The following is a 27,662-nucleotide window of genomic DNA, read 5'->3' as shown; positions in this document are numbered from 1 at the left end:
CTTTAGCAAACACCACTGTCCTGGGTGCTGACACAGAACAGCAGTTGACTTCAATTTCTACTGAGGTCACCTTGAGGCAGGATATCCTAAAACCTGGCAAGGAAAGGTAACCCCAGCTATTTAAAGAAAAGTCCTTTAGTTAACACATTACTGACTGGGGGATTTTTGCAGAAACTAATGCCTGTGGCCGTAATACGTCTCCGGTCAAAAATGTGTTAAGTCTGGTGTTTCTCATACAGTTTTCTTTCTTCAGAGAAGTCCCAAGGTAAACAGCTTTGACCCTGACCTTCCAAATTCATCTCTAGTCTATGAGTTTTGCCCACCTCCCTGGCAAACTTTAATCATCTCAGGTTTCTTTCTCCATATTTCCGGCAGAGTGTGATTCTGGCTCTGAAAAAAAAAAAAAGGTCTTTTACAAGGAAGGAACAGTTCATATGCATGCAGTTGTTCACAGGCTGTCATCCTTCCTAGTTCAGCTGACTGCTTGGAAGAAATACCACAAATAGTTCTGAAAGGAGGATCTGAAGTTGGTACTAAATTATGAAGTGTTACAAACATTAAAGAGGAAAATAAAAAAAGGGTATTGGCGCCATGGAAAAGGTAAAAAAAATTTCTAAATCACTCTCTTCACAGAATTGACAAGTGAGATTTAGCTAAAAGAAATATAAATATATGAATTTGAGAACTATAACAAAGAACTGCTGGGCCAAGAAAGGATGAGGAAAATGGCTGTAAAGCATCAATATTAAAAAACAAACGTGTTCATAAAAAAGCTATCAACAGAATAGACTGAAAACAGGTTATTTTGGTTAATTATTCAGTGGGGACAGTGGGTTTTGTTTTACAGATGGGAAGCTGAAACCTTTAGAGGAAAAGTGACTTGACTACTATCCTAAAGAAACAGGACCCCACTGTTCTGATTCTCAATTCCCTTTGCACCAAAATCCAAACGACATTCCATCTTTTATGTTCCATTGTTCTCTAGATTCAACCCTCTAGGATGTGGAAACTTTGATGCTCTTGGAAATTGCTTCTATATTTGTCCAGTGCCAACTGCTGTGCTAGGAGAAGTCTGAAGTTCAACCCAAAAACCCAGGGCTTGGCACGGTCAAAAGCTCATTACAACTTCTCATTAGCTGTGTCTCTTGGGACAACTATGGCATTCCTGAGTGCAACTCTGTATCTCCCTCCAGTCATAACTGAGGGTTCCTGATTAATCTGAACTGAGCCCAAATAAAGGCCGCAATAAGCTCCAAGCAAATGAAGCAACACACCTTGTAGGAAGAAAGTAAAAAATTACGTGAAAATTTCTTGAAGTGCCAACTTAGTATTAACCATAATACCTAACGCTTATTTAGCATTTATTATGTACCAGGCACTGTATTTGTGCTTGACATTCATTAATTCATTTATTTCTCTTAATAACCCCATGAGGCAGGTACTATTACTATCCCTATTTTAAGTAAGAAACTGAGTCACACAGATGTTAAGTAACTTACTATGCTTGCTAGGAACAAGAATTACTTCAGAACAATAAGAATAGTGTATTGACTGATACTCAGGATGCTGATTTCGGGAGCCATGAAAGGTTTCTCTAGATTAAAAATAACTTCATCAATCCAAATAAAGTATGGAGTTTAGTTCATAGTAATGTACTGATGACAGTTCCTTAGTATGGCACAGTCTTCAAATGTACCATGGCTGTATAGGATGTTAACCGTGGGGAAAACTGGGTTTATTTATCTTTATGTGTACTATCTTGACAGCTTTTCTGTAAATCTAAAGTAATTCTTAAATAAAAAGATTATTTTAAAAAACTTTATCTGGATACTTCCTAGGGGGAACTTTTCATTGAGGCAGTTCAGAGAAAAACAATGCTATTCTTTTTTCTAAGAGTCGGAAGCATATTGAAAACAGCAGGGTCCTCACGGCACTACAGCTTACATATAAGGGAAAGGATGTTCAGGTCTCCATTAGTGCTAACTTATTTAGCTTCAGAGACTTGTGCTAGAGTTTTAAAGGCAAATTGGAAACTATTTCCTGGAACAACGCCTCATAGCATGCCTTTTGATACTTGGATTATATTTCTTAAATTCTGAAGAAATCTTGCTTTCCCCCCCTCTTCTGTGCTTTTTTGGTGCTGAGCTGCTTCCGGTTTTCCCACACTCCTGCCCGTCAGAGAGAAGAAACCACAAAAATGCAGCAAAGCAAAGTTTGTCCATAGAGCTGCAATTCCATCTCAGAAGCCTCAAGTGCTCTCCTGCCAGCAGTGAGTTCACGGCAGTGAGTGGGGTCCTCGAATGTCCAGCCCTGCTGCCTGCTGACAGAGCCCCCCTCTCCACCAGCAGACTAGCCACAGGGCCACCACGGGCCATCTCAGCAATAATCGGAAAAGCCACAAACGAGGAGCACACACTGGCAAATTCAACATTCATATCCAACTCACTGATATTCCCACCTAACTGTGGGCTTCTCAAACCTGGGAATGAAAGTGTGGTTTTGGAATGCTTATAATGGTTACTAAGGCTTACTGAGTTCTTAAGTGTGCTAGGTCTTGTGCTATGTACTTTACAGATATTAAGTCTGCTAATATTTATCAACTGTCCTATGAAGCAAATACACTTTGTTATCCCCACTTCAAAAATAAGGAAACTGAAGTCAAGAGTTTAAGTAATTTGTAACTCGTTGAAGATCTCACGTTAATAAAGAGTGTGTGTGTGTGTGTGTGTGTGTATGTGTGGGGGGGGGGGTGGGATGGGACACAGGCAGGCTGGCTCCAGAGGCTGCACCCTTTAGGATTCAAGGCTATTCTTTCTAGGGTGAGGGACCACACATCCTTCTTATCGTGCTATTGGCTCTCAACCACGAACTGCAACCTTCCCACTGCCCTCTCCTACTGCTCCAGATAGTTCTATAAAGTCATTACGATGCCTGTTATTCTTAGAACAGTGCTTGGCACTTGGTAGGCACTGAATAAACGTTTGTTGGATAAATGAATAATGGCAGCAATACAATTAAAACAACCACGAGGGATTGTTTTCGATCCAAATCCAGAATTTGATTCATTATCCAAGGGGGGAAAAACACTAACTGCTTTTTCTATGCCCTAGGATTCCTTCTTACAACTAAAATTGATTTTGTGAAAGGCAAATGAATGGGGAGCCTCAATGAGAACAAGAGAAATACACAAATCTCCTCTAGGCATTTATCCATCAGGGAATGCCTGCCTCTTCCAGACATCTTTGATAAGTTCCCCAATTTTAAATGGAGAGGGGCTGTTAGAACCAACACTCCTTTTACCAGTCCTTTTCTGGTTTACTAGGGAAGATGGCTGGAGGTACAGTGAAGGACGTTACCTAAAAAACGTGATTCAGGTACGGAAATGTCTTTTTTGAGGTAAAATAGGTAGATGACAAAAGGTATTAGAAACATTGTTGCTACACAGAGCCTGATGACTAATGTCAATGAAGTTAATCCCTCTAATGAAATCCCAATCCTATGTCTTCCCTTTCAAATGCCTAAAAATGAACAAACAAGGGTGGGGGTGAGGGAAGAGTATTGCATTTTATCTGAAATATATATGAAAAGATCTAACTCTGTAGAATGACCAAAAGAAGAACACATCCAGGAGGAAGTTTTCATTTCCTCCCTCCAAGCCCACAGTTCAGCACTGTTACCCAGTGCACTGTCTGATTGAGGTTCCTGCTAGAGGCCAGAAGAGTTAATTAGCAATGACCCTGAACCCTGCCAGTGGCAGCACTCATCACAACCACTGGGGAACGTAAAAGAGCAGTGCCTGCCCCTCCCACAGGGTACAGCCTTGACATTGGCCGTGTTGCAATAGCTCCCCAGGTGATCCTAATTTGTAGCCAGGGCTGAGAACCAGTTAGCCTTTATTCCCCATCAGGTGTTCTTTTCAACATTTCATCACAAACTGTCTTGAGGCTCCAGAAATAGAGAGTACTGTTAGCATATAATTGATACAACTCAGAAGAAATTGAACAGAAGATTACTGAAAACTTACTTGGAAGCCCTCTGGGATGCTGCCTTTCTGAGGACTTGTTTGTGATTGGACGGGGGTTTGGGGACCAGGGAGGAGGAAGAACTTGGAGCTGGCACCACTTTTTGTGGCAGAGTGGTTGGCTTCTGGCCACTAGCTGTGGCGCTTGAAATTCTGCAAGCTGCACCATTATTTATTGTCCATAAATTGGAGTTAGGTAGTGTCTGGCTGCCAAAGATCGCCTACAAGAAAAAGAAAAAAAATGAAAGATGGAGATGCCCTTCACAAATTAGTTTGCTGTAAGTCAGTAACTGGTTTGCAATCCCGAGGTGGGACAAAAGGAAATGGGAAACCGTTAAAATTAAGTAATTTTTAAGGAAAAACTTCTCCTCCAATAAAGCCAATGCAGGTTTAGGTTCAGGGAAGGAAAATCTCTTTTAGCAGAGAGTTGAGATTATCTTGCTGAAAGTACACTGGAGTAGGACTCAGGGCGGCTGGGTACTATGTATTGTCCATATGCGTGAATTAGAGAAGCATTTGGTCTCTCTCAGTCTTAGTATCCCTTCATTGTTAAAGTAAACAAGTATTTAATGAATGCCTCTTATTGGGTATCGAGTACTAGAAATACAGCACAGAACAAAAGTGACTTGAAGCCTGACTCAATTCCAACCCACTCACAGAACTCTGAACTCCTCTAGAAGGTTCACACCTTGGAGGAAAGGGAAGGAGCCAGTGTGGCGTAGTAATACCTTGATGACCTGAAGACTAACATAAAACTACACTTGAAAACACTTTCAAAGTAAAATTACTACATGAATAGTAGTTACTATATACAAATACAAGAGCAAAACAAGGGTATTTTCGCTCAGAGGGTAAGCCTACAACTATTAAATAATGACCTAAAAACCATCTAGATGTCACAAACACCAACATGTACCTGCAGTAAGGATGTATTTAATTGTACACTTCCTCAGGGAGAGGCTTAAAAAAAACTCTTACAACTTATTCACCTCATTAGAAATAGTTTTTTTGTGTCACAAATTTTGTTACTGATTCTTCAATTGTGTTAACACTGCTTTCAATATGCATGCTTCATAAAAGCTTTAAATGTAAAATAATATTAGGAGGAAAATAATATAATTGACAAAATACATAGGACTTTTTATTAAAAGGATTGCTGGCAATTGATATCTATCTGTAGGCACGACATTTTAAGAGGCATGGGAGAAATGTCATTTCCTCATGGCAAGGCCTAAAGGAATAAGTTCAGATGCTCTTACATTCACCTTTTAGGTAAACTTCACCAGGTAAACTTATTTTTTAAGATATAAAAGATGAACTGGGTAGCTTTAGTAAATAAATGTGAACCAACCCTTCTACACCCATGCCTTGGAACGTCCCATTTCAGGAAAATGTGTCCAAGGGTTCCGGGCTGGGCAGATATGAGGGGGGATCAGGGGGTCTTGTGTGGAGGGAATGTGTTTGGCTGAGAGGCTTGACAAAGAGCAAAGTGATTTCAGAGGTGGAGGATCGGGGCTTTTTCACACAGACCGACTGGACTGAGATGTTCCCCGTCTCTGGAAACCAGCGGAGAGGGAACTGAAAAGCTGTTCGCTTGCCTCTATCTCTGACCACAGAAGGGGAGCTGAGGAAGACCTGAGCCCAGGGGCACAGCCAGGAGCCCGGGGCTGCAGAGTGTGTACACGGGGGTGTCCATGGGAGCGGGGGAGGCGAGGGGTTGGGCGATCTGCAGTCACCAAGGGGTGCAGCAGAGGCCAGCTGTGGGCACTGGCTCAAAAACAAACCCACTCGTTTCAAGCACTGTCTCCACATCTGAGGGCCTCAAAATCTGTGGGAGAGATTCAACTGGCAGGAAGGAGGGAGGCAGGAAAGGGCTAACCTAGGCTTCTCTTTTCACCGCTACCTCCCAATAAGTGAGCTTAGACTGAAGAGTGCTTGAAAGATGCCTCATTCAGGGTGGGGAGGAGACCAGAACTCAGAATGGGGGCTGAAGAGTCCTACGTCGACCATCCATAAACACGTTCACTGGCTGAGTAGTAAAACCACTGTTAGTGAAATGCTCTTGGAAATAAAAACATTCTTTATGGAGTTAGATTTTTCACGCTGTGATGGAACTGCCGTCAGTAATAACGTCTATTCAATACACGTTGCCCTGGTGGCAACTTAACCGTATTTCAAATTCATTGAGTTTTTCTTTTGTTAAAAAATCTTCCTGGGACATCTAAATACAAATAAAAAGATGAATAAAAAGAGCAAGATCAGAACAGTGAGTATAGTAAGCTTCTACTTGAGTAAAACAGAAAAAAGGATACATACAAACATACATTTATATACCAATACACACACACAAACACATATACAATGTTCATATCTGCACAGAACAATTTGGAAAGGCTTTTAAAAAAAACTGGCAGCCTCCACGGAAAAGAACTGTTAGCTAGGGATCAGGGGGAGAGGGAAACTAATTTTTTACTATATATCATTTGTACCCTTTTGAATTTTGTACCATCTATATGTAGCTATTTTTTACAAAAATAAATTATTAAAAAGTCAAAAGGAAGTCAAGTTCTAATAAGATCTGAGCAGGTAACAGATTAACTTTCTGAGTACAAATCAAAGTATCCAAATGAAGCCCAAGTTTCAAGCAGCTGGTTCTAGGACTTGCCATTAGATTGGGTGAAGAAGGAACTGACTCTTCAACACTTACTATGGCTACAAAACCAGATTAGGTCATCAGCGAAAAGTAGACGCTCAGGTAAGTGGAAAGGAGCATGGCTCTGCAATCAAATGTGCTTGGGCTCAAATGTAGGCTCTGTCACTTATAAACTGGGTAACCTTTTCAAGTTACTTAACCTCTCTGAGCTTTAGCGTCCTCATAAAACAATTATAATCACTTGGCTGGATTGTTGGGGATTAAATGAAGATCACACAAGTAAATGTCGCCCAGGCACTCAGTAAAGGTTTCTTGAAATAAATCAAAGTGCCAGGCACACAGTAGAAACTGAAATGCTCCCTTCCTTCCCAAACTACTGCCCTTTACTGAGGAACCAAAGGACGGGCTGATATGTAAGTCTGCTTATCTGTAATGACTTGTGAATGGTAGTTGGTTCTATGTTTTTCAACATAGTTTTCTAGTCTTATAATGATGCTCACTAGCTGCAAAAACAAACTCTTAAAATGAAAACATATGTGTAGGTTCCCCAGATCATATTTACTCAATTCTCTTTGGCAGAGATGATCTTTCCCTCTTCTAAATGCTTAGAAAAATGTATTTGTACGTGTCTTATCACATTTAGCACATTCTACCTTGTATTACAGGCACTTACATATGTACTTTTTTCTGCTTCTGGACAATTCATACTGGAAATGCCTGGATTTATATCTGATTAATTTTTGTTTCACTAACAGTGCCTAGTAGAATGCCTTGTGCATAAAAGGTGCTTAATAAGCATTTACAACATGAATGGAAAAAAAAAAAAACCCTCACATTATACCAACTACTGATTTTTTTTTAAGCAACAGTTAAATTCCCATACAAGCAAACAGGCAAGTTTGTGTTTACATAGAGATGTAATCTTATAATAGGACCATTCTCTGGAGTTTGAATAGTGCCTAGTGTGGTATGTGTTCAAATTATACTCAGCCACAAAATGTAAGTAAGCCCTTCTATAGATCCCAAATAAAAATAAATTCACCTTCCTAGATGCAAATTTTGGGGCAGGACCTTAGACACTAATGTTCCATAGTAATAAGATCAGTCTTTACCTCAAAACACAAAATAAAATAAATTAGAGGAGAATTTATTGCTTAGGAGACTCACTTGCTTGGGTACTAATAATTCTTCCTTTCTTCCCAATAAAACTGCCCTGATTTTGTTTGGGTAATAATGTGTGCCCAACTAAAAAATTACATTTCCCAATCTCTCCTGTGCCTTGAGATAACCATGTGACCTAGTTCTGAGTTGTAAACAGAAGCTTCCAGGTGCAGGTTCTGGGAAAGCTCTTTAAAGGGGGCAGACTGGGTTGGTTGGTGCACACCTTTTGCCCTTTACTGCTCTTCTTCTCCCCACCCAGAACATGGATATCTACCTAGAGGTGGACAGGCGTAGGGTGGGAGTTACTTGTTAAGGACTGCAGAGGAGAAAGACAGGAGGAGCACGGGTTCCTGATAGCACCACGGACTTCAGGAGCACCTAGCTCTAGATTTCTGATTATACTGGGGAAAGAAAATAAACCTCTAACTTGTTTAAGCCATGGGTGGGGGGGGGGTGCCCTATTACATGCAGCCAAGTGGAACCCTAACTGAGCTGAGATATAATTCTCAATCTACCAAAGAGTCAAGCTTGTTTAAGCCTCAATGTAACATGTGCTGCATCTCAAAAAAGCAGATACTTTTTCCAAATACAGTAAAAAGCTTCCAGGTTCTCATTTGTTGTTTGGTGATCATATGCTCATATACTGAATGGGTAATGAAATTATTACAATTCTATGCCATCCAAAATTCCCAAAAGTCAGTAATGTAGACAAGTCCCCAGGTGTTTCACCAAAGCCAAGACTAAGTGGAATGAGATTAAAGTAATCAAATCTGATTAAGAAGCAAACCAGGAAAGTACTCAGGTAATGTTAAAGGCAGACATATAAATAGATGTTTTTAGACTACTGGCAGAAATCAGCCTCCCCAGGCACCCCCCGTAGCCTGTATTGGCCCTAATCCTACAACTCTACCAATGACAGACTGTATGAACTGTTTTGTCCTGATATTCATTCAAAAATAAGCAGAAGAATTATATAAAGTTCTCTCCGTATAATTTCTAAGAAATGTGAGGTTTGGACATACAGTATTAGCACTCTGCACTTGTGGGTTAACCCAGGGATGGGGGCGGCACCGTCATCAGTCAATGTCCTGGGAATGTGAGAGCCGTATAAGCACCAGCTGTATAAGACCTGGTCAACAAATACAAGGCTTTTGCTTCTTTATTGGGTGTGGGAAACAGCAAGGAGACTCAGAGAAAACCACAGTTTGAGCGTTGGCTTGGCCACAGACAAAAGACTGGAAAGGCCCTCCTTCTCCCACAACAGAAGGGTACTCGTGGGTGGGAAGGAGGAATTTCTGATAGACAGAACACAGACTGAAACTTGGAAGGTCACAGGGAAGCAAGATCTGAGCTCTCTTACTAGAAAGATAACACTGTTCAGAGATTAAATTCTGGGAGTGTGTGTGTGTGTGTGTGTGTGTGTGTGTGTGTGTGTGTGTTTTAATTCCTTCCAGAGAAACACCCCTTTTAGCCTTTACTCAGGCTTCTTGGTGATGGAGTAGAGCTGGATGCTTCCCTGCAGTGAAATATCAATAATTCTCTAATTCATTTTTTTGAAAATTAAGGGGGATGAAGCAGGTAAATGTTAATCTCTATTTGAGCGGGGTTAATGTCTCTTTGTACCCCTTTTACTCTGATATCAGAAGAGCAAACATTTGGGGCATTATTCTCCCCACATGAGATTTTTATTGTAACTTGGATAAAGTTCCCATTACATAGCATACAAAGCCACTTCTAGTTCTGGCAGCTCAAGTACTGGGATGGTGTATCTTCCTGAGCAGGTAAGATGCTAAGCACTCATCCTACTACAACCAGGCCGAGAGCTGTTCAATGCAAAGAACACATTTCGTCTTTTGTGCAACCATACGATGCTGAAAAACCTCGGGGCCAGGGTGAGGGTGAGGGTAGCTGTTTCTATTTTGGCAAAAGCAAGCTTCCAAAAGGCCTTTGTCCCACACTGCATGCAGTTCTTGGCTGTCTTCCATTCACAATGTTTGTCAGCTGGAACAAGATTGAAAGCCGAGCAAGAGAAAGAATACAACTTCCGGTACTGCAACAAGGCACTGGGCAATGCTAGGACCTCGACAGGGATGGGGCAGAAACCCTGAAGATACTCCCGTTCATACAGAGAGAGACCGATGACACAAGCACCGGAGACAGGACTTTGAGATGCCAAAGAGATTGGAAGTCCTCTGGCATTCCCTTCCACTTCTAAAACCAATTAAGAAGCTACTTCTCCTATAGCAACTAGGAAAGAAGGCTCTTACTAGTGCAAATCACCCATTCTAAAGGATGTGAATACAGGTGCTTACCTGGACAGAACAATTTAGAAGAAACTATTATTCACCAACCAACTGAAAACACTGTGCTTCAGGCAGCCCCTAAATCAACTGTACCTTCTAACATCTGAGAAACAATGCAGGCCATTAAAAACAGATATTCAAATATACTTACATGCCTCAGACTCCTGCATGTAAGCAAACCAAAGATACCAGCAGTGTCTCTGAGTAGGTTTTTCAATAGCATTGAGACACTTGAACAGATCTCGGGCTAGGTGTGTGTTACAACCAAAGAAGTCCAACTATGAGGCAGCTGGCTAAGGCCAGGGCTGCATCCCATGATCAGAAAACCCAGTGAAACTAGCCCTAAGACATCACATGGATGACATTCCCTCACTACAGCCCCACCCCCCATTCTAACAACAGAACCGATTAATAGTCATACACTGGTAGAGGCTCATAGTCTGATGGCAAATTTAGACTACTATGACTGTAGACTCTGCTTTGCTTTCTATTTCTTTCTCCCTCAATGTCCAGGAATATTCGGCAGACCAAGGGTTTTTTCTGTTTTTTTGAAACACGTTCATTAGAAAAAGGAAAACAGTTTTAAAACAGTTTCATTTCGAATTCTACTCTCAGAGATAACCTCTGGTAACATTTAGACTTTTTTCTGTGTATAGTCACTTATTTTCTTTGTATATACATGCATTTCCATGGGCTTACAAAAATGGTATATGATATCTGATGTTTTGGAGACTTTGTTTTCATTCAAATATCTATCTTGAGCATTTTTTCATATATATAAGGGTCGATTTAGATGATTGCTTTTAATGGCTGTGTATTTTCTATCACGGTTTATCATAATTTACTTAACCAATCACCAATAGTAGAATACTATAAACTGACACAGTAGATCTATATTTGCAGTTAAGGAAATAAGTTCCTAAAACATTTCTAAGTGGGAAAAAGTAGGCCCCCTAAAATCTTATACTTCCATTTTGAAACCACACACACACTAAGGCTGTCACCAGTTTATTTTGCTATTTAAGAATACTGTTGTGATAAACATCATGTTATTTTTTATATCTTTTGACATATGCCGGATCATTTCCTTAAAATAATTTCCTTGAAGTAGAATAGCTAGATCAGAAGGCTGCTTCTTCTTTGTCTCTTTTATACATACTCTCAACCTGCCCTCTGTAAAGGCTGTACCAAATACATTTCTGTCAGTATGTTTGGGAGAATAATTCCCTTACCTTTCCTTGATGATTATATGGAAATACTACGTGTCCCATGGAAAGCTGGCTCATAATTTGATGCTAATGCTGTTTCTCTTTTTTTTAATGTTTATAAGACATTTATGCCTTTGGACAAACATATTCTTTTAATCGTTTTACCATGGTACTATTAATCATTCTTTCTCTTCACATCTCTCTCTAGCAATTGTGAACAAATTAATTTGCTATAATTTTCAGCTGTCCAAACAAGTAAATATTAGTTTAAAAAGTGTAGCTAATTAATATCTTACGAGCCTTGACCTTCTCCTAAACCACCTTCTTTAATATCATTTAAACCAATTTCTGCTTCTGGCACAGGGGGTTTAACTAAAACCCCAAGTTGAAGTTATAATGCTATGTATATTTAAGGTTAAAAGTAATACATAACAGAAGAGATGTCTGCATACTCATGTTCACTGAAGCGTTATGTGCAACAGCTAAGATGCGGAAGCAATCTAAACGCCCATCAACTGATGAATGGATAAAGACAATGTATATACATGTGATAGAGTATTATTCAGCCTTAAAAAAGAAAGAAATCCTGCCATAAGTTACAATGGATGAAACTTCAGGACATTATGCTAAGTGAAATAAACCAGTCACTAAAAAACAAATACAACATGATTCCACTGATATGAGGTATCTAAAGCAATCAAACTCACAGAAACACAAAGTAGAGTGGTGGATGCCAGGGGCTGAGGGGATGGGGAAACGGAGCTGTTCAATGCATACAGAGATTCAGTCATGAAAGATGTAAAAGTTTTAGTAATCTGTTGTACAACAATGTGCATATAGTTAACAATACTGTACAATTCACAAAAATTGTTAAGAGGGTAAATTTATGTTATGTGTTTTTTACCACAATGGAAAAAAAGTAATACATAATAATAAGAGAAACGAATTTTTATTGAGCTTTTATCATCGTCAGCATTGCTCTAAGTGCTTTACATGTTATAGCATGTTCCCAATCATTTGAGGTGGGTCCCATCATCACCTCCATACACAGAAGAAGCAACCAGAGCACAAAAAGATTCCGTAATTTGTCCATGATGGCAAAGTAGTAAGTGAGATCCAAGTCGTCGGAGGAGTCTGATTTCACAGCCCCACTGTACTACACTGCCTTCCTCATTTATGCTATGCTGACTCTCTTTTTAAAGCAAATCCACTGAAATCAAATCTCCCTTCCAAAGCAAATCTAAAGCAAACTTAGCAATGTGTCCAATTTTCACCAGACGCATCTAAAAGACAGAGATTTCACTCACTTTACTCCAGGAAGAAAAGGTTGAAAAAAATTTGTGTGTAAGCAAATCTTTGTTACCTATTTTGAAAGTTAAAATGTGTAAGTGTATGCGTGTGTGAGTTTGTGTGTGTATAATATATAAATAAAGGTAACTTCAAAAGATCAGCAATGACCCCAGGTTGAGAGTTCAATTGGTTAAAAAAAATAAATAACTCATAGCCTCATTTTCAATTGTCTCTTTTATCTTTTACTTACTAGTAGTTTTAGTAAGGCCCTTGTTCTCCTAATTATGTTTGTGTCTTACATCGTCTGATGAGTAAAATGAAATAATTAGACAAGGCAATCTCTGAGTTCTTTACAACTTTAAATTCAGAGTTTATAAATATCTAACTTGTCTTTGTCTTCAAATGTTTAGTTTGTTTTATTTGGCTCAGAATGTCACATATTGACCTATTGTTCATCTTACACAGACTTTGCTGTCATATATACCTGTTTTTTCCTGTGGCTGCATCCATTGCAGATGGGTGGGGTTCTTTATATTTAAAGATGAGGTCTTTCATCATCTCACGCAAAGTTACTGCTGTGAGTCCCTCATATGCCCACAGACAAACAGAAAAAAAGCCACAGGTCACAGAGTGAGGGGAAGGAATGAAACTGGCCACCAGGCAGCTGTAGCAAAACCACATTTTAAGGATATACAACAAACAAGGTCGATCCCAAGCAGCTGGTAGGTGAAGAGCTGCCTCTTAACAAACCTACAACCAAGTGGAGTTCTGAATTTTGATTCATTGTGTTGACCTTTTCTTTTATATTTGTGTGTATGGGTGTATAGCAGCAGCAACAATAAAATTTGGAATGTCTTATCTGACTGATGGTAAATGTATAAAACAAGAAGAAAATGAAGAGTCACTTACTCAAGGGGGAGGGAAGTAGAGTGGAATAGGGCTTTGGAAGCCTCTGACCTGGCTTAGCTATTACAACTGCAATGAGCCAGCTGGGCAACCTTGTGTAAGTTACTTAAACTTTCTGAGCATCAGTTTCCTCATCAGTGGAATGGATATAATACTATATCTAGCATACAAGAGGCACTCACTGTACACCCATTTCACTGCCTTCACCTTCCTCCCTCCAAGATTCCAGAGAGACACTACTCTAGCAACAGCTTAGAAAACACCCTGGTAGTAACCAGGGGACTTCTATTACTAGTAGTAAGGAATCAGCATAATGAACTGATGTCTATATTGAAATAATGCATTAAGAATCAGATTTCTGGGGACTTCCCTGGTGGTCCAGTGGTTAAGAATCCACCTTCCAATGCAGGGTTCGATCCCTGGTTGGGGAACTAAGATCCCACATGCCACAGTGCAACTAGGCCTGCGTGCCGCAACTACTGAGACCACGCGCTCTAAGGCAAGCGCACCACAACTAGAGAGAAGCCCGCACTCTGCAACTAAGACCCGATGCAGCCAAAAATAAATTTAAAAAAAAATCTGATTTCTATGGTATTGAAAAAGCAAGCATAATATTAATCATGCAAAATTGTCAATCTGTGGTATTCACATTTGTAGATACCTCTTGTGTTTCCTGACAGTATTCTCAAAAACACCATCAGAGAAACAAAATTAAAACAGTATGACCAATGACAACAACAGGGATGAAAGGATGAAGTGATCATTGAAGAGATAATTCCTATGTTATCAATAACAACCCACACACATGCTCTGAATCTCCAAACCTCTAGAACATATTTCAGGATTCTGCAAGACTCAGTGGTCCCTGACACTGCTCCTAAATAATAAAAGCACAAGGGAGTGTAGACTATGGGCATTTCTAAGAGTTTTAAGCCCTGGAAGACCTTATTAAGACATCTCTTTAAGAATGTGAGGTAACTGGGATAAAGGTTTAGTAAACCTTTTCTTTTGCAACAGTGTATATGACTAGTAGGAGACTAGTTAAGATACCTGAGATTAACTTTTCAAATACAGTTTTATAGGTGTCAAAATGTACTTGTCGAACGCATGAATTGCAATCTAGAATGTATGTAGGGCTTCCCTGGTGGCACAGTGGTTAAGAATCCGCCTGCCAATGCAGGGGACAAGGGTTCAAGCCCTCGTCTGGGAAGTTCCCACATGTCGTAGAGCAACGAAGCCCGTGCGCCACAACTACTGAGCCGGCGCTCTAGAGCCTGCGAGCCACAGCTACTGAAGCCCTCCGCGTGCCTAGAGCCCATGCTCCGCAACAAGAAAAGCCACCGCAATGAGAAGCCCGCGCACTGCAACGAAGAGTAGCCCCCGCTTGCCACAACTAGAGAAAGCACGCACGCAGCAAGGAAGACCCAACGCAGCCAAAACTAAATAAACAAAATAAATACATAAATTAAAAAATAATAATAATAAAAAATAAAAATAAAATGTATGCAATAGTACATATAACTATTAGTTATTGAATGCCTGAATATTATCAGAGAGGTAGTATAGAGCATGATAGCCAAGAGCTAGGATGCTGGAGGCTGACACCCCTGGATTCAGAAACACCAGCTCTTCCATTTATTACTTTTGTGAGCCTGGGAAAGTCACATAAGTGATGCTCTGTTTTTATATCTGGAAAATGGGGCTAATAAGAGGGTAGCTGTGAAGATTCACTGTGATAACACAAATACTACTCCAGGTTCAGTGCTTGGCACATGGTAACACCCTGAGGAATATAATCCTCATGAAAACCCACAGATATACATTATCATCACCATATTAGAGATAAAGAGACCGAGGTTCAAGGAAGTTCAGATAACCTGCCACAGGTTATGGGCTCAGGTTTAAACAGGATTATCTGACTGCAAAGCCTGTCCACAGTGCCTATTTCGGAACAGCTGAATGTAGTTTTACATGTATTATTTCACGTATTTTCAATGTCTTTTCATTAGGTAAGAAGAAAAGAGGGGCTTCCCTGGTGGCGCAGTGGTTGAGAGTCTGCCTGCCAATGCAGGGAACACGGGTTCGAGCCCTGGTCTGGGAAGATCCCACGTGCCGCGGAGCAGCTAGGCCTGTGAGCCACAATTACTGAGCCTGCGCGTCTGGAGCCTGTGCTCCGCAACAAAAGAGGCCGCGATGGTGAGAGGCCCGCGCACCGCGATGAAGAGTGGCCCCCGCTTGCCACAACTAAAGAAAGCCCTCGCACAGAAACGAAGACCCAACACAGCCATAAATAAATAAATTTAAAAAAAAAATACTGTTTAAAAAAAAAAGAAGAAAAGAGTTTGGCTTGGCAAAATCCGCTGAATCAAATGGTTCTAAGAAAATCATAATCATAAACAAGCTATAAACTAAGTGTTATATGAATTCCTGATACAGGTCAGAAGGAAATATAAAATTGAACAAAAGAACCCAAAACGAAATGAAAACAAAAAAACAGAGCAGCAGTACGTTAGGACGTTCAAGTCAACCTGCTCCAGGAGCTGCGCCTGAGGTCGTGCCCACCCCTGCCCCCCACCGCAGCCAACCTTCCTCCCAGGTACTCTGGTTGGAAAGACGTAAAAAGACTACCCCTGCAGAGCCAGTCTGCTTGCCTGGTCTCCCTGTGCCGCGCTGAGGGGCTGGCGTGTTATTGCTGGCTGCCTGGAAAAGCCCGGCGCCTGCTGAATTTCTCTTTCTTTCCCCTCCCCTACAACACAAACACACAGCAGCTGAAGGCCTGGAGAAACAGTATTCACTGCTGCAGGTGGGGCAGAATTTTTCTAGACACATGCAATGAACTTTTAGGAGCAGAATAACAAGACTTGGCTGGGTTTATACGGGAATCCTTTCCACACCTGCGAGACTGCGCTGACACACAAACACACACACACACACAGGCCGTTAGCAAAAAGCTCATTACACTTGGCCCTCAAGATGTTGCCATTGTACTGAAAGGCCCCTTCAGGTGAACACTGAGCTGCCTCCCCCGCCCTGCTTGTCTGGGGACATTAGTCTGTTGCCCCTCACCGAATCTAGGTTAGTCTGGTGAAATTGGCCATCTTGGGATGGGGAAAGTAAAGCACAGACAGAGTGGAAGGATTAGAGGAACTGACGATGCACGGTTTTTTCCTACCTTGAGTTACCGTACGATGTTGAAAATTAAGTCTACTAAAAATTGAAGGGCTTTGGAAACCAGTGAAAAATTAAGATGCACTTAAAATACCCTCTCTCCCCCTTTGTTGTTAAAAGAAATTTCAGCAGTTCTTCCTTGGCCATCAAAATATCCTTAATTTTTCTGCTTTTGGGGCTTTTTTCAGTCTGGAGTAGGTAGAGAAGAGAGTGGGAGGGCAGGAGATGGGGGTTGAGAGCAGAGGTTTAACAAAGGATCACTTTAACAGAAACTACTGAGTAATCGCTCTGCCCTGGGCCAAGAATAACATCAGCTCAGTGTTGGCAATTAGAATCAGGTCAGTCGGGCCTTATAGCCGGTGTAGCCCTCCTCACAGACCCCAGCAGGGAGAGCTACTCATGCTGATGTCACCAGCAGTCACTGCTGCCCAAGAAAGTCCCCCCACTCAGCTGACAGAAAATGTTTTTATTCTTCTCCTTCAGGGGCAGGAAGCCAGTCTGAGAAGGAAGTGGGAAGCAATGAGGGAAACCGGAGAGAAGACACATTCAGATGTATCAACACACAGAGTCACTGTACCATCCCTAGAATACCAGATCCTGCAATTTCCTCAACTATCCTGGAACTCATTTTAAATGAATTAATATATGTAAGGCACCTGGAATAGTGCTTGGACCACAGTAAGTGCTTAGTAAGAGTTGGCTATTCTTACTGAAACAAAGAGGGAGGAATCTGTCCCATTATCTCTCATCCATCATAAAACCTAAATCCTGGGAGCAGTGGTTGCTGAGCAGAATGTACCCTGATAAGAAGAATGAACAGGAAGTTTTCAAGTTTGGAAAACTTATTTATAAGGAAACTGTAGTAGATGAAGTGAAAAAGATGGAAACAAAGTTCCTATTAAAAAAACAAGATTGCCTGAAATTTTATAAGGGCAACACTAAATTTTAACAAATCCAGCCTCCCTTTCAAAAGACAGAAGACAAATAAAAAGGAGACATTTCTAATCTCTTTCTCTCTAGCTTAATGGTTCTCCAAGTGTGGGCCCCAGAAGAAAAGGCTTAGCATCATCTGGGAACTTGGAAATAACTGAGGCCCATCCTAAACCTACTGAATCAGAAATGGGGTCAGGGAAGCAATCGGTGTTTTAAGAGACCCTCCAAGGGGTTCTGTTGCTCAAAGCCAAGGATCTGCAAACTACGGCTTGCAGGCCAAATCCAGCCTGCCATCTGTTTTTGTAAATAAAGTTTTATTGGAAAACAGCCACACTCATTCATTTACATATTGTCTATGGTTGTTTTCATTCTACCATGGTAAAACTGAGTAGTTACCACAGACCCTACGTACAGCCTGCAAGGCCTAAAATATTCACTATACGGCCATTTACAGAAAAAGCTTGCTGACCCTTGCTCTGATTTAGAATGATTTTTTTTTTAAATTGCTAGTTTTACCCATCAGTGTGTAAAAGCTCATAGTTTCAATTTTGTCTTATTTTGTTTATCATGCTCTCTATCAAATGGACTGGATCACACCTATTTCCTTGTACCTCTGGCCCTGGAAGCCTCCGCCAATGGCTCCAGGTGACTTTCCTCTCCCAGGTCCATGCTACAGGACCAGTCTTTTGTAGGGGTGATTCGGTACATGAAAATTCCTAGATTTATGAGTGAAATGCTAGACAGAAATGAGGATCAAAGCTTACACTGCATGAATGGTTAGAGATGCCCATTTCCAAACTCACATCCTGAATCAGAGTTTTCTTCCTTGAAATTAATACCTTCAAAAAGCTATCTAAAAAATAAATAAATTAATTAATTATTTAAAAAAAAGCTGGCTATCTAAGTGCAGAAAGGATGGAGAACTTCCTCTGCATGTAATGCAAGAAAGGCTGCATGATTATTTTTCCAACAATATTTTTAGGAGATCACTATGAAAGGCACTGTCTGTCCATGTATGATGTGATATGATATAATATAATATAATACAATACAATACAAGGCCCCTTTTAATGTCCTGGTCCATAAACACATCTCTCTTGTGAATGAATACTAGGTAAATCAGATTTCAATTCTACTCACTGCTCTCAAACAGGCAATTAACCAAATTGTTAGTTATATCAATGGCTATCTACACTTTAGAAAATTGAATCCAAAGCATAAGAAGTTCATCAGAGAAACCATCTCTATCTAAAGGGGTTAACCCAAGGACAGACATATAGGACATCCTGAGAAGGCAAACCATGTTTCAAGCAATCATTTGGTTGTAATTATAAGGGTCAGGTCTACCACAGTTACAAGGTGAGCGAAATACACAGGCCTAAAAATCTAATAGGGCTTTGCTCCTTCTGTGGAGTGTTTCTTAATGTCCTCTGAAATAAAGCGCTCTAAGTTACTATTCTTCATGTTAGAACACTTACTATCTTATTTGCTATTTTATTAGTTATAAACTCTTCAAGCTAATAGAATTTAGTTTCTTTCACTCTCCCCCACAATCCCAAACTTCACGCTTACTCATTTTGACCTAAATCAACTGTGGATTAGAAGAATGGGGGAAAAAATAAAATGATGTTATAAACATATATAAAATTATGATAAAAGATTTTCTGTTCCCTCTCCAGAAGACACGAGATAACTCCCTTCTTGGGAGTGCTGACTCCTCCTTAAAACAGGCATTCTGACAGATTCTAAAAAACATATTTTCCATATACTTCATAGTTCAGTGAAACTCAATCAGTATAGTCCTCAGTAAAAAAAAAATCCACACAAGAATAGCAGTACTCTGAATTTTCAAAGGAATGTGACTTGCTGGAAGCTAATCAAAAGAATGAGAAGGACTTATAAATGAAGCAGTTTCTAAAAGTGAAAATCAGCAAAACTGTCTCTTTCCTCAACACCTCAGTGCTCTGCAAATCACCTCCTTTTTAATTTTTTTCTTTAATCATCCACCATTTCAAGGTATGGAAGCATTAAAAGGGACCAACTGTCTAGATGCATTAGAGCCACAGATTATACTCAAACAAGGGAAATCAGGCTATATGTATTTCCACTATCCAGCATCTGATTAAGTTGGCATTAAGTAATCTGAATGGCAGGGGGTTCAGGAGTTTAAAAAGTTTTAAGAAATTTACACAGATTGAAAAAAAACTAAGATATACTGTGGAAGAAAAATTAAAATTGAGTTGTTATTGCTAAGAGGGCTCTCTAAAATGGAGCCAGGAGGCCACTGAGGAAGTGTGACTCTTGCACATCTCAGTAGGGATGGAATTTGAACTTCGACCACTTCTTGTCTTAACATAGGAATCCAGAACATCTGCCCAATGTTCCAGAAACTCAAGATACTTAGTGGACCCTTACACTCTAAAATAACTTGTGATGGCCTATTTATTTATTGGACCCTTACCCTAAAATAACTCATAATTGCCTATCCTTTAAGGATAAATATTTCCTTTCGTGCATCAGGATCAATCATAATTCTTGAACAACCTTGTGGCTTTTGCCTTTGTAAGCCCCTGACTTTTTTCTCTTCCTTGGAATAATCTTTTGGTATTACCCAAATCTGTCTCCTGAACTGGAATCCTTAAGACCCCAAATAAAGCTCTTGGGAATTCCCTGGCAGTCCAGTGGTTGAGACTCCATGCTTTCACTGCCGATCCCTGGTCAGGGAACTAAGATCCCTACAAGCTGTGCAGCATGACCAAAAAAAAAAAAAAAATTATTTTTTTTGTTTGAAAACTGGCCTAAATGCCTCCGCTATCCCAAAGACTATTTAAATAAGGAAATTTCTATATGGCAGAGGGCAGTGTGATGATGCTATATTCCATGCTTTACAGATAAGAAGTCTGGATTTTTCTCCAGTAAAAATGACCTAAAAAGCTACTTCACAAATGCCTGGGGACTTCTCTGGTGGTGCAGTGATTAAGACTCCACGCTCCCAATACAGGGGGCCCGGGTTCAATCCCTGGAACAAGATCCCACATGCTGCAATGAAGATCCAGCATGCCACAGCTAAGACCTGGCCCAGACAAATAAATAAACAAATAAATATTAAAAAAAAAAAAAAAAACAACAAACCCTTAAACAAATGCCTGCACTTACGATTTCTCAATTACAATGAATTAATAGAATATACAGACTATACTATCACAGATAAGATGATCAAGTGATGAATGACGCTGAAAAAAATAAAAATTTCTCTGCACCTGGACGGCAGTTGAAAAAACAAAGAGAGAGAGCATAATGATAACTGTTTTATTTAGAAGAAAAAAAAAACTTGGGAATACTACCTTAGTCTTTGAGTGAATATTAATTTTGCACACACTAATGCACACTACATTTTTATGAAAGCAAATGACAAGAGATCAAGCTGATATAAGCTATTTCTTCACACAACCAAATATCAGGGAAGCTCACAGAATCAGTACGGATTCAGCCCAGCAGAACATGTAGAACATGGTAACTGATTCTAATGGTAATCCTGAGTCATCAGGAAAAATTTAAGTCTTCACAGCCTGACTTTTTTGTGAAGTCATCCTTTCTCTGTAACTGGGCCCATACTGATTCGCTAGTGCAATATACTTATATAATTCCCTTACACATATACTCAGGAGTTTGTCATTTTATAGACAGTGAGTAGGGAATTAATATTTCACTAGAGTGTAAGTTCCACTACAACAAGAATTTTTGTGTCTACTGTTACATTTTTGTATACATTGTTCTATGTACAAACTGTTAAACCAGAAGACCAACGACCTAGATTAAGACCATTTCCTATAAGAACTTGAAAGTTATTTATTCCTTGAAAATCTTGATAGGCCATAAAGGATTAATGTATGCTTAAATAGACCAAATCAATGAAGGCAAGGAAGTAGTACATTTAGAAAAAAATCTTTAAAATGCTAGCTTTTAGGTATCTGGGAATTAGACCCTTTGGGAAATTACTGAACTAAGATCAGGCAACAGAAAGGGTAAATACTACAAAAGAGATTTTTGTGGAGGAACATTCATTCAAATGAAAGAAAGAATGTCAAAATTGGTTCGAGATCACTTTCCCACAAAGCCAATGTATGGATTCAGAACATTTCTTCCTCGTGGGTAGATTCCCCATGAACCGTTCAAGCCATGGTGGCAGTGGTAAACTTTTGAGAAACTATCCCCACATTTCTCATGGAAAAAAAAAAAAAAAAATTTTTTTTTTTAAACCAACAGAAGGAAGATATTAGCACATGGAAAAGCCTTATCTTGAATTACCTGGTGCCGGGCTCGACTCTGGTCCAGAAGCTGCCGGGACTGAAGTTTTTGCTGTTCAAGTTGTTGCAGGGCAAAATGGAGTTGGTAGCTGCCTGCTGTGGGGTGGCACTTGTGCTGCGGGACCACCCCTGTAGCCTTGCTATACGTGTTGTTCTTTACCTCTCCCTCCCAGGCAAAGCCACCTGTTTGGAGGCTCCTGAAGAGAAAAGAAAGCAGATTTCTTAGAATGGTTGTGTGAACAAAGAAGGTAAGGAGAGAAATATTTCAGTTATTTTTCCTTTATAGAACTGAAAACAGTTTGGAGTTACAAATCTGTTTGTGGGATAAATTATCTGACTCGTCTACTAAATCGCAGCTCCATGAAGACAAAGGCGGGCTGCTCTGCTCTCCATTCTATTCCTAGTGCTTGCCATAAGGCTTGGCACGTGTTCAGCGCACAAAAATATCTGTTGAATGTTAAATAATTAAAATAGCAATTTCACTCCCCTGTGATTGCCAAAAGGACCTCCAAGAGGAGCCCAGAGAGCTTCAAATGAAGGATGGTAGGTTATTTTAAGGTAAGAACAGAGGAACAATCATCTTCTCTAAACATCAACTTCAAAATTATAGGGGTGAATTGTGCAAGAGTCTTGGTTTTTCTTAGCCACCCATTAGTGAAGTACCCAAATTTTAAAAATAAGTGTTTATATTTAAGCTTATGTCCCCATATCATGGGATAACATAACTGGTGTGAGAAGATACATATTTCCTTATTCTGAATTCATCTCATCAGGGTCCCCAGCCAGGCTGACATTTAGCCTACACACATTGAAGACATTATGCTAAGTGAAATAAGTCAGCCAGACAAGGGCAAATATTGTATGATTTGTCCTAGAATAGTCAAATTCATGGAGACAGAAAGTAGAATGGTGGTTGTCCGGGGCTGGGGAGACAGGGGAATGGGGAGTTATTGTTTAATGGGTATTGAGTTTTACCTTGGGATGATGACAGAAGTTTTGGAGATGGATGGCGGTGACGGTTGCACAAAACTGTAAACGTACGAAATGCCATTGAACTGTACACTTAAAAATGGTAAATTTTAGGGCTTCCCTGGTGGCGCAGTGGTTGAGAATCTGCCTGCCAATGCAGGGGACACGGGTTCGAGCCCTGGTCTGGGAAGATCCCACATGCCGCGGAGCGACTGGGCCCGTGAGCCACAATTACTGAGCCTGCGCGTCTGGAGCCTGTGCTCCACAACAAGAGAGGCCGCGATAGTGAGAGGCCCGCGCACTGCGATGAAGAATGGCCCCCACTTGCTGCAACTGGAGAAAGCCCTCACACAGAAACGAAGACCCAACACAGCCATAAATACATAAATAAATAAATAAAATATTTAAAAAAAAATGGTAAATTTTATATTATGTATTATTTTACCACAGTTTTTTTGAAAAGGTCCCCATTTATTTTTAGAACAATCTTATTTGGAAATCCTTCCATCTCCTTAACATTTTGGCTATTCATCTCTGAACCTTCTTGAACTACCTAGTATTGTTGTTTTTTTCCTTTTAGAGTTACAGTGACCAGAAAATTGTACATAGAAGAAACACAAAGAGTCTCATAGTGAACAACCTTATCGCAAAACCTTGGTGAATGGTGCTTAGAGAAATAAAACAGTGCCTAATTCAAGAGACATATTCATAGTGATTTAAATCATCGTGTTATTCTTCCCTTTGTAAATATCCTTTGGTGTTAATGGTCATTTCGGTGGCAGAGATGCAACAACACTGGGGTGAGTTTACACAGAACCTTCCTGAGTCCTGACCTACGGCTGCCTGGTTATTAACAGCCTGGGTCCTTGTGACCTCAACAGAGCCCTGTGGGAGGGAGCAAAGTGGGATGTCTTCTGAGGCCAGAAGCCCACGCTCCTCTCTTGCCTGGGGGGACCTCTCTCTCATAGCTTGGTCATTTTGGGTCTCTGCTTTAGTTTCTCTACCTCTCTCAAAGAGATTTCCAGACACAGAGTTACAGGAAAGTCTGTATAATATATTCTGAAGTCCATGGATGAAAGGTTTTCTACTCACATAATCTCACCTTTGATATGTCACATCCCTTGCTCACCTCCTCCCACAGTTTGGCTCCCACAGTCCAGCTGCACAATTACACACATTCAGCTAATCTTCCTGGAGAACAGTACCAAAAAGCTCAGAGCTTGCTTATTAATTTTTTTTTAGTATGACATTTGATCTTCCGTGATCCCTCTTGAATTGTCTCAGTGTGCGTGTTATTAGACATGATTTTTCCCAAGGGGCTTCTAGAGATGTGAGGAAATGTGGAGACCAAGAATCGCATGTAAATAAATACCCGACTATGTGAATAAAATGTTAATATTATTCACAAAGTGAAGTGTTGAGTGGGAGTCAAATAGGACTTCTGGGGTTAAGAAGGGAGGGGCCAGAGGAAACCATGATCTCTGTTCTCATTAGTGAGGGAAGAGAAAAGCTTACTGAAGATACAGCAAATAGCAAAGGGAACTGAGTGAGCTCTGAGTGGAAGGCAAGGCAATGGAGCAAGGTATTCAGGTGTAAATGAAAAGCAGGCTCAAGGCAGGAGTGAGCTGATCCAATGAACACATGAACACAGGGAAGAGACAGATAATAGAGCAGGAACTGCCTGGATGAATAACCTTGAGATTTCCATACCAATTAAGGCAGGAATTTGAATCTAGAATGAAACTATTATTTATGATAACCGGGCCCAAGGTTAGAAGATTCATCAATTGTGATTCTGCTTCCATTCCTGGCTTGCTGGTTACAGAAGTTTGTAGCCACAAGAAGCAATCCAGACTTAGGGATTCGATATTTAAGGATTTATATAACTATGTAGCTTATATCAGAATTCACCTCACGGGCTAGCTAGGTTGGTTTTATTTTCTAAAAACTGCTTTAATAACAAATATTCCTAGCAGGCATTTACTTTAATGCCTTCTTGCTGTACTCAGAAATCACAGTCTGTAACTAGGCCCCCTTATTTGGAGGTGACCAGGGACAGAGTCTCAGCAGGGGTCTGTGCATGTGTAAGGGGCAGGACAGTGGGCAAGAGAAGATCAAACGAGGGACTTTGGATAGAGGAGGTTTATTCATCCAACTGCATACACACTGAACAGACTGCAACAACATAAGCTTTTGTAGTGAAAGCTGTTTTTAATCTCATCAGTAACATAAGTGCAGTCTCCAAGTCACAAAAAGAAGTTGCTTAAGCAAGTGGAGGCTATTAGCAAAGAGGAAGGAATTTTTACAGTGCAACACTGGATGGGTGCAGGAGTGCTCAGCTGTCTAAGGCAATGTGGTCAGTGCCATGAGAAACTTGCTTGCTTTGAATTCCAGTGGGTGTTACTCAGGCCATGGTATCTCACAGTTAAAGCACAAGCCTTTGGGGTTTGCAATATGCAAGTGCTGTAATGACTGACACGGAGGACGCCAGGTGCACTGTTACTTGGGTTTTGCCTGAGATTATATACCGACATAGTCCTTTCTATGGCAGTTATGAGTTTCCATTTCCATCCAAAATTCCATTCCATTTTCTTGAACCTCAGTTCATTCTAGTTTACTAGTAATACATTTTCTACTCCCACCAAACTTTTGAGATTCAAGTATTCTCTATAAAATGTAGTTTCTATGTTATTCTTTGCTCAACACTAAAATATAATATTGCATACATTCCCTATAAATAACTTCTTACACTTTTTTATTATTTCTAGAGTAGGACAGACAGACTCAAAAGAGTTAGCTGTGGGAACGCTCTGGATGTTTAACAACTGATTCAAATGCAAAGATTCAAAGTGAACTATGCTGTGTTTTGTCCTGACTACATATGCAGCTAATTGCCAACAATACGGCGAATTTTTCTAAACCACACATCCTCTTATTGGAACGTTGTCTTACTGACTGTATTACACCGTGGCACTGCAGGGCTAAATGTTTCTGACCATCACTGCCCTTCCTGCAGCATGCCCTACCCCTCCAACTTCTGGCCAAAACACACTAAAGGGCTGTATCTTTCCCTCTGGTTTAATATCTGTTCCATCAAATGGATGTTGGTTGTAAGGAACTCGAAGGAAATTTGTAAAATGCACGGGTCTTTAGCAAAGCAAAACCTCCTGAGCAGGCTGTTGCCCTCTTCATAAAGATATGCTTTCAGTGTCAAGATTTCCCAAGAATGGGGAATTCCCTGGTGGTCCAGTGGTTAGGACTCCGTGCTTCCACTGCAGGGGGCACAGGTTTGATCCCTGGTGGGGGAACTAAGATCCTGCAAGCTGCGCGGCACAGCCAAAAAAAAAAAAAAAAAAAAGATTTCCCAAGAATGATGTGATGTCTCAAGAGGGTAGGGTAGGGATGAGACGGAGGAATGTGACAGCTGTACAAAGAGTATGATTCCACAGTCCATTTCCCCAGCTTCCTCCACCCAATCTGAGCAAAACCTGAGCGACCACGTACGAGGACGTCTTTGCCCTCTTCAGGGTGTTGGCAAGTGTGTGGGTGTGCTTTCAATTGTCCTAATAATGGGTGTGGGGGATTACTGACATTTAATAGGTAGAGGTCAAGCGTGTCAAATGTCAAAAACTATAAGGAAAAGCCAGCCCTGTGCTAGGAAAATATGTGCTTCTCAAAATGCCAATGGTGCTTCTAATGGGAAACACTGTAAGGCCATGAAGGAGGTGCTTTCTGGGGACAATCTGACTACTTCTTGGTAAGAAAGAATATCTACCCACTTCCATGGCACTTATTCCACTACACGTTATGGAATGTATAGATATTCAAGGATGGCAGAGGCTACATTTTCTTTGCCTATAAATTTTCAATCTCAAACAAAGTAGTTGGGACACACAGTAAGTGCTGGAAAGGTGCTGTAAATGCCAAAAATCCTACAAATGACAGAAGAGCTCCCACGAGCTGTACAAAGCAGTGCTGGCCAGAATAAGGAAGCTATGTGATCAGAGAGTCATTACAAAATGTGGTGGGGAACTCCCTTAGCTTTGGGGGGTATTTCCAAGGACAAAATCAGAGTGATTCTTCATGGAGTGTTGTGTGTCCCATTCCTAATCCTTCCCAGGGCAGCTGGGGTTGGATCATATCTACAAAGACCAAATGGATGAGGAGAGACTAGACAGTTGCTACTGCGGCCTTTATTATATCCAACTTCTCTATCTTTATTATTCCTAAACGTTCTTCTTCTGTAAAATGGGAATATGATAATAGTACCTATTTCATAGGGTTATTGTGGGGATTAAAGAGCTAACACAAGTGAAGGTACAGGCACATAGGAAGGGCTCCAAAAATATACTACCACCACCACCATTACTACTATTATTACTATTCATTCCCCTCCCAAACAATTCCATTTCACTGCTGCCCTACAGTTCTTTGAACTAGTATATAGAAAACATAAATTTGGCCATTTTCCACCAGAGGATTCTGTGTTGCAAAGTTAACACAATCTAGTCATGAGTACAGTATTTGTTGTGAGGTCAAAAGTGCTCCAAGTTACTAAAAAGAAAAGCCCTGATGTATAGTGTATCCAAATGGTTATTATAATTGTATTGCAATGCTCTATGCTGAGGACTAAACAGGTTATCTGGCAAGGGATGGATTTGCCTCCTCTTCAATCCACCAGTGAAGGGGGCACCTATATAATCTACCCCTTTAAGCAGTCAGTTTTCTGCTCAATCCTCCTTC

At 40.5% G+C, this 27,662-nt stretch overlaps 1 protein-coding gene across 17 annotated transcripts in view; it reads right to left on the bottom strand.

The window, feature by feature from the left end:
- Window positions 1–27,662, bottom strand: part of TTLL5 (tubulin tyrosine ligase like 5) — a 318,372-nt gene that overhangs the window by 76,584 nt on the left and 214,126 nt on the right. For 15 of the 17 annotated variants that reach the window (XM_036843204.1, XM_036843202.1, XM_036843207.1 and 12 more), the window contains 2 exons: window positions 21,952–22,147; window positions 4,025–4,242 (listed from right to left, as the gene is read on the bottom strand). In XM_036843204.1, coding sequence (XP_036699099.1) covers window positions 4,025–4,242; window positions 21,952–22,147 — 414 coding nt within the window. Of the gene's footprint in view, window positions 1–35; window positions 391–4,024; window positions 4,243–21,951; window positions 22,148–27,662 lie in introns of those variants that run through there. The other 2 variants (XM_036843208.1, XM_036843219.1) reach the window with 2 other exon arrangements.

Source organism: Balaenoptera musculus, chromosome 2, assembly GCF_009873245.2.
Source record: "Balaenoptera musculus isolate JJ_BM4_2016_0621 chromosome 2, mBalMus1.pri.v3, whole genome shotgun sequence".
Classification (NCBI taxonomy): domain Eukaryota; kingdom Metazoa; phylum Chordata; class Mammalia; order Artiodactyla; family Balaenopteridae; genus Balaenoptera; species Balaenoptera musculus.
This window is presented reverse-complemented; position numbering and strand designations above follow the sequence as displayed.